General features: G+C 39.1%; 1 protein-coding gene across 1 annotated transcript; it reads right to left on the minus strand.

The window, feature by feature from the left end:
* Nucleotides 1-1177: 1177 nt before the first annotated feature.
* Nucleotides 1178-6285, minus strand: LOC310963311 (ADP-ribosyl cyclase/cyclic ADP-ribose hydrolase 1-like; the record flags this gene model as incomplete). The annotated part of the gene is made up of 7 exons (XM_083936057.1): nucleotides 1178-1265; nucleotides 1357-1443; nucleotides 2552-2625; nucleotides 3305-3387; nucleotides 4382-4517; nucleotides 4607-4733; nucleotides 6104-6285. The coding sequence occupies 7 exons, from the start codon at nucleotides 6283-6285 to the stop codon at nucleotides 1178-1180; spliced, it is 777 nt and encodes a 258-aa protein (XP_083792183.1).
* Between the last annotated feature and the right edge of the window lie 489 nt (nucleotides 6286-6774).

Consider the following 6774-nt stretch of genomic DNA (forward strand, 5'->3'; position numbering starts at 1 on the left):
CTAGATTTAATTTAAAAAAAGGTGCATTGTCATATTGTAAAAATGTATCAGTGACATTTATATAAAAACGTTTAAGATTAAGTCAAACTGGCCCAAAGGTAGAAAAAAAAACAAAAAAAAACAATTCAATATAAGACATTATTTCATCAACAAAGATTTTTTTACAGGAATGAACAAATATTTGAACAGATGGGTATTGTTGGGTCTCATATAATCTCATTTAGTTCATGCATCTTCACCAACAGGCTCCACAAGGTATCTTTGGATTAGAGATGCACTCCTGAATCCGAGCTCTGCAGAAAGAGAGACAGAGATAACACACAGTCGACACTGAGAGGACAGAAACAACTTGTGGTGACGTCCTCTCACACCAACATGCTACCAAGCTCCTCTCCTGTGGAACCACCTCCCAAGTGTTATTCTGAAGGCAGACACTGTCCCCATATTTAAGAGTAAACTTAAAACTTTCCTTTTTGATAAAGCTTACAGCTAGGGCTTACGAGCCCTTAGCTATGTTGTTATTTTTAAGCTGATTTTGTTCTGCTTAATTATGCTGCTATAGGCCTAGTCTGCCGGGGGATAATACTTTTCCTGATACTCTGAGCTTCTCTCCTCTCTGTCTGTATCATTCATGTCTCATCAATGCATGTTACTAATTCAACTTCTTCCCCGGAGTTGTTTTTGCTTTGTCGTCTTGCAGGTCTCTGCTGATCGTGGTGGTGCCTGCTGCCGTGGTCCTGCATGACGCTTCCTGCTACTATTATATTCTATCATCTTAGCTGTGCTTGTTTCTACTATTCTGCTGTATTAACTGCCATAACATATAGGTCATATTCACATTACTATAGATATTATTATAGTTACTGGAAGTGTGTCTGTCTCTGTCTTTGTATCTGTCTCTGTCTCTCTCTGTCCATCTGTCTGTCTTTTCTCTCTTTCTCTCTCCTTTTCTTCTTCCCCACCCGGTGCAGACAGATGTCCGTCCTCCACAGAGCTGGGTCTGTCTGACGTTCCTGTCTGTTAAAGGGAAGGTTTTCGTTGCCACCGTACTCTACGGGGGAATTGTTGGGTCTATGTAAATCATAAATAAGTCATAGAGTGTGGTCTATACCTACTCTGTAAAGTGTCCTGATATAACTTTTGTTATGATTTGGCACATTGAATTGAATTGAATTACTCACTCAGACACTTCCTTGCAGCTGTATTTAATTCCTTTATCCAGCTCGTTCTGTAAAGCCTTTAATGAATCATTTGTGCAGTTTGCCCTAGAGAAGGATAAAGAAAACATTAGGATACAATTTATCACTATACCTTTGTCTCCTTGCGGAAGTCTTGTGTATAAGGAGGACATCTTACACAGTGTTTTTCGGTGTGACCAGAACAACATTCAGGCTTTCGACCCTGGGGAAGTGGAAGCCCTTCACTTCGATGCTCGCAAAAATACTGCCAACAAAAACAGAAAGAGCCCAATTCACTCAGAAAAGTGGAAGGGAAAAAAGAACACAGGAAGTGATGTAACTTGTACATAATTCTTAACAATGTGACTTTTTATTTTATTCAGAAGTTTCATTTTGAATAAGTACCCCCTAACCAATATTGCACTTGTTTCATGTCAGTATGTCCTTAAAAGGATGTGTAGTCATCTCAAAGAACGATTCTCCTGCTGCAGAACGCCTTCATATTTGTTTCACTAACAAAGTCCCCCTTAAATATATATATCATGTGCATTTCCCCCCCAATAAAATAATATAAAGGTGCATAAAAAGACCTATATTGCGATGGACCAATAGGCAAAGTGGGAACAGTATGTAGTGTGCAACTTTTAAAAGCAACGGTTTAAATCTGCCATAAATCGAAAAGAAGAAGCTATGTTGAGGCTCTGCTTCAATTAAATAAACAAAAGCTGAAGTAAGAGCAAAAATAAAAATCTAAAAGGCTGAACTATGACAGAGTATTCAGACCACTGTACAGAATTCGAGTCATATTATATTTTAAATTTTCACCTTTACATAAATTCCACCATAAATGGGTATATAAAAAGTATGTAACATAAATCCTCAAATAGTGGATGGGGCTTTTATTTACCTCTACTGCTCAAGACCTCCTGTATCTGTTTCATATAAAAAAAAACCTGTAGAATTTGAGTAAAACATTTGCAGTGTTCCCTTACGGCAGCTTAAATGCATCTACTGCCATCTTGTGGCGCTTACTACGTTTCTACAGAATCCAGTTTGGGTGGGATGTTAACGCACATACAGCCACAGTGACTGAAATATGGAAAGTGTTTAAAAATACCATGATTCTATTTTATAAATGTATTAAATTAAAGTGAGTCTATATGATTCTTAGTTAACATGCACGTTTTATGATACTGCATTTGTGGCCATTACATGTTTGTGGCGACCATTGCCTCAGCCATGATGTGAGAAATCCACAAAATCCAATTTACAGGAATGTCAAGAAAATATTTTTTAGTATTGGTTGAATGTGCATCTGGAAGTGAGATATTAGGACATGAAACTGTCAACATAAGAGGTGCAGAGGATCTTACCTTGTGGGACTGAACGGTGTGGTGATGGATCCGTTTAGCATTGCTGAGACATTACCACAGGCAACATCTGCAAACTACACACATGAAGACATTGTCAAAGAAAATGCACAGCACAGACAGACTCACTTCAGCTTGATAGGAAAAGCAAGAGGAAATATAGTATCTGTAGTCATGTTTGCAACGTAGACATTTATGATTTATGCAGCAGTGCCTTATATAATCAAACTGGATTTATGTTTTCATATGCACAGCTTGCAATGGAGAAAACACTAACCAATGTTTGATTATTTGTCTTGCTGCACTACTCTCTGAGGTGATGTTATGTTGGAATTGCTTCATATCACACCAACTGATCTCCTTTGTCATGGTTTTTTGCACAACAATTAGTTTTGCGTGCTGTACAAACTGCTGTTTATGGTTTGTTTTAGAGTCTGTTTGTTTGTGTTAATATGTGGCAAACTGTGTTATGTGTTTTCTGGCAGAGTAAAACCCAGACGATCCAAGCCAGGGCTCCTCTGAATGTGTGGGTTGCCACTGCTCGCTCAGGAGAGAGCTAAGCAATGTGGCTCCATGGAGACCGACACAAAGCCTCATTGATGAAGAACCAGGCTGTGTGTCCTTTTTCTTCTCTCCCCTCCATCTTGATCCCAGAGAGATTTCACCTTATGCTTCATACGTGTTATTTTAACCACTACTTGATCCCACGACTGTCATATTTTTGGCAAAACTTGTGAATTCTTGTTGATAACTTACAGCAGCTGAGGCGCTGTTCCAGAATGAGCGAACGCTGTTGTTCATGCAGTCTGACCATCCTGGGCAGTCGGTGGTGAATGTTTCTAGAACACACACACACACACACACACACACACACACACACACACACACACACACACACACACACACACACACAAACCTCAGGACGTAACATACCCACACTGAGACTAAAAACGTGATGAGAACATAAACATAACATGGTCTGAAAAAAAAAGTATGCATGAAAAACAAAAATAAATGGATAAAACATAAAGATGCTTTTAGCACATTAAACCGAGAATGTGTACTATAATTATGTGTACATACAATTACTATATGTTAGGGATTCACCAGGATACCACTCATGTCTGTTCATTAATGAAGCTTTAGCCAGATGGTTAGTTTAGCTTAGCATAAAGACTGGAAACAGCTAGCCCAGTAACAACAAAGTTAACAAATGGGTTGTCAGGCAAACAGCAGAAACTCCAGAAAGTTACCACACTTTTCCACGCCAACCAGCCTAGTTGTTTCTCCATGTTTCCCTTCTTTGTGCTAAGATAAGCTAACCAGCTGCTGGTGGTGGTAGCAGCTTCATTTTTAGTGTACAGACATGAGAGTTGGTTTCAATCTTCTCATCTAACTCTCGCCAAGAAAACAAATGTTTATTTCCCAAAATGTTGAACCGTTCCTTTAAGAACAGCCTCTGGAGAAGTTAAAGAACATGGCCGTCCTGAAAATAATCAAAAGATGCTTCTTTTAGAACCATGTCTTTATATATTTCCGTAAACTAACCGTGTTTACAAGGGATGGTAGCTCCTGGTAGATGATGTATTATTGAGCTAAGATGTTGCCAAACCACACTTACTACGACAACATATCATTAAACCTTCCTGTGATACGTGAACCTCATGTGCAACGTTTGTTTTTCGATATTTGTCCTTGTTATCTCAGAGAGCTCGAGTCACACATTAGCATATATGACTCATATCAGTTTTTACCCCCAAGTTCTGCTGCTACTGAATAAACTAAACTGAGCTAAACTTCACACAGTTATGTTTGGCTATTTAAAAGGCTCACCATTACTGCCCTCCTTTCCACACCAGGTCAGACCATCCAGCACAAATCCCAACACAGTGTCCTCCAGGGTGACATAACAACCTTTCTTCTGGGTGAACTCATGGACTACATCCTTGGTTTTGCTCCAGAACATCATCTAAACCCCAAAACACAAGTGAAATGTATAATTCGACATCATGAAAAAGAAGAAATGAGTGGATAATGTGCACAGTGAGCGGTGTTTACTCTGTTGCATGCAGGTTTGAAGTCGGCTGCATCAATGAGAGGGTTATAAGCTTCCATGGGAACTCGACAAGGGTCCCGCCCTACATAAGCTTTTTGGAATGCACCCCAAAGTTTTTCACAGTCATATCTGAAAAATAAACGACAGTTCTTAGTCGATTAGCCTCATTCTCTCACATAGGCTGAGCCTGAATTAAAGTTAATACTATTTCACTCTTAAAATAGCTTGAAACATGAACGTAAAGAAACTATTTCAAGCAAAGCCTAGTTCAGATTAAAAAGTTGGAATGTGCAGGTGATGTGTCTAACATTGTAAAACCACTTGTCACTGGTCAGGTCTCCAGCAGCTGGACTTTGGAAGTAGTTGAAAGTTTCAACAAGTCAGAATCAGAATCAGAATCAGAAATACTTTAATAATCCCCAGGGGTAAATTGTTTAAAAGTCTTGTTGTGAATCTTTGGTCTGAGCTGGTCTACTCCATATTATCAGTCACTACTGGCTTAATTATGATATATACAGCAGACTGATATTATTATTGCTTGTTACCAGCATCATTCTGATACAAACAGGTGAAACACGGGAACAAATTTGGCGCAGGTAGTCACATATTGTTTTTTAGAAACAGGGCATGTCTTCCCACCCCTTAATAAAATTACACTTCACTCGTGTTCTTTGTTTTGTGCAGCACTTTCTCACCTGTCTTTTAAAAGTGTGCCATGTATAAACACAGTATGTCCTATTTATTATTGCCAGTGGTTATTGGCTTAATTACAGTACATGACACAGAAACTACAGCACTCAGAAATGACATTGTCATCGCAGACACTAACAATAAGCAGAAAGAGGGCCAATTAAGTAATCATTTATCAGAGTAGCCCACCAAACAGACCAAACCTTTGGGCTGCACTCCAACTTTAGCATGTAAATGTATTTTCTCTCTGTCTGAATAGCCCTTTGTATAATTATACAACCCCTTTTTCTTAATACAAATGTAAATAACTGATACATGCTAAGACTGCTCAAGCTTGCAAGCATGGACACACACAAACACAATTTCTGATTATTTATCTATTATTTTAAATTTAAAAATAAGATGTTGTCTGTTAAAATGCAGCTTCCAATTGATACAGTGGACACCTAAAACTGCTGCAGTCCTGCAGTACATCCTCCCTTCAGGAAGATTACCAAAGTCAGTTTTGGAGAGGTGTTCATTCAACTGCTTATATTGCTGTTGAGCTGTACTGCATCATACAGTGTTTCTCCATGTGTTTCTGTTATTCAGCCAACCTTAAGTGATACGAATGGAATGGGAAACATACTAGAAACACCTGTCAGTGTAATGCAATACACCTCAACAGCACCACAAACTCCAAAATGATCATACTTTATTCCTAATTGAATCATCCTGTGTTCTTCTGTGAAGCCCATTCTGTCACCGGTTCATTTTAAATGTTGACAACATATTTCATACATAAACTTTTGAAAAATAAAAGCGCTCACCCTTTGAACTGCTCACACTTTGTGATGAACGTTGTCTTAAACGTGTGTGTCTTCGGCTGGAGCGTGAGTCCCAGCACAGTAGCGACCACAATAATGACGAGGAGCAGCCCGGCGACGGCACCTACAACCAGGACGAGTCTCCTCTGTCTCTTCTCCGGAGAATCATACCCGCCACCGTCCATTTAAAAACCCCACAAAGGCGAAGAAATTACAGCGGAAGTTTCACTGTCAAACTGTTGTTGTCCCTGACACTTCGCTCGTGCTCAGGCGTCTATTTATGGAGCAGAGCTCAGTCACTGTGCGCGCACGTGCGCTGGCTCGTGGCGAGCTGCCCAAAGTCAGGTCCAAGGATCACAGAGAGGTGAGTAAGTAACCAATAATTATAATCCAGTAATATCACATATATTATTCTGGACTGGGTCATTGTTCATAATGAATCAATAGCATTTTTACTTTTGGTACTTTAAAGGTTGAATATGTAGAATAAAAGCTATATTTAAAAAGAACAATAATACACCCACTGAGTGTTTTGAGGGGTACAGAATGAAAGTATCGCTTTTCCATAAAACAATATATTTTGTGTGAATTCATATTTAAAAAAAGATTTTTATGGGATGACAATGACTTTTTGTCACATTCTGTTTCCGTTGTACCAGCCAATAGCGCTGGGC

The sequence above is a fragment of the Echiichthys vipera genome (genome assembly GCF_963691815.1).
Source record: "Echiichthys vipera genome assembly, chromosome: 21".
NCBI lineage: Eukaryota > Metazoa > Chordata > Actinopteri > Perciformes > Trachinidae > Echiichthys > Echiichthys vipera.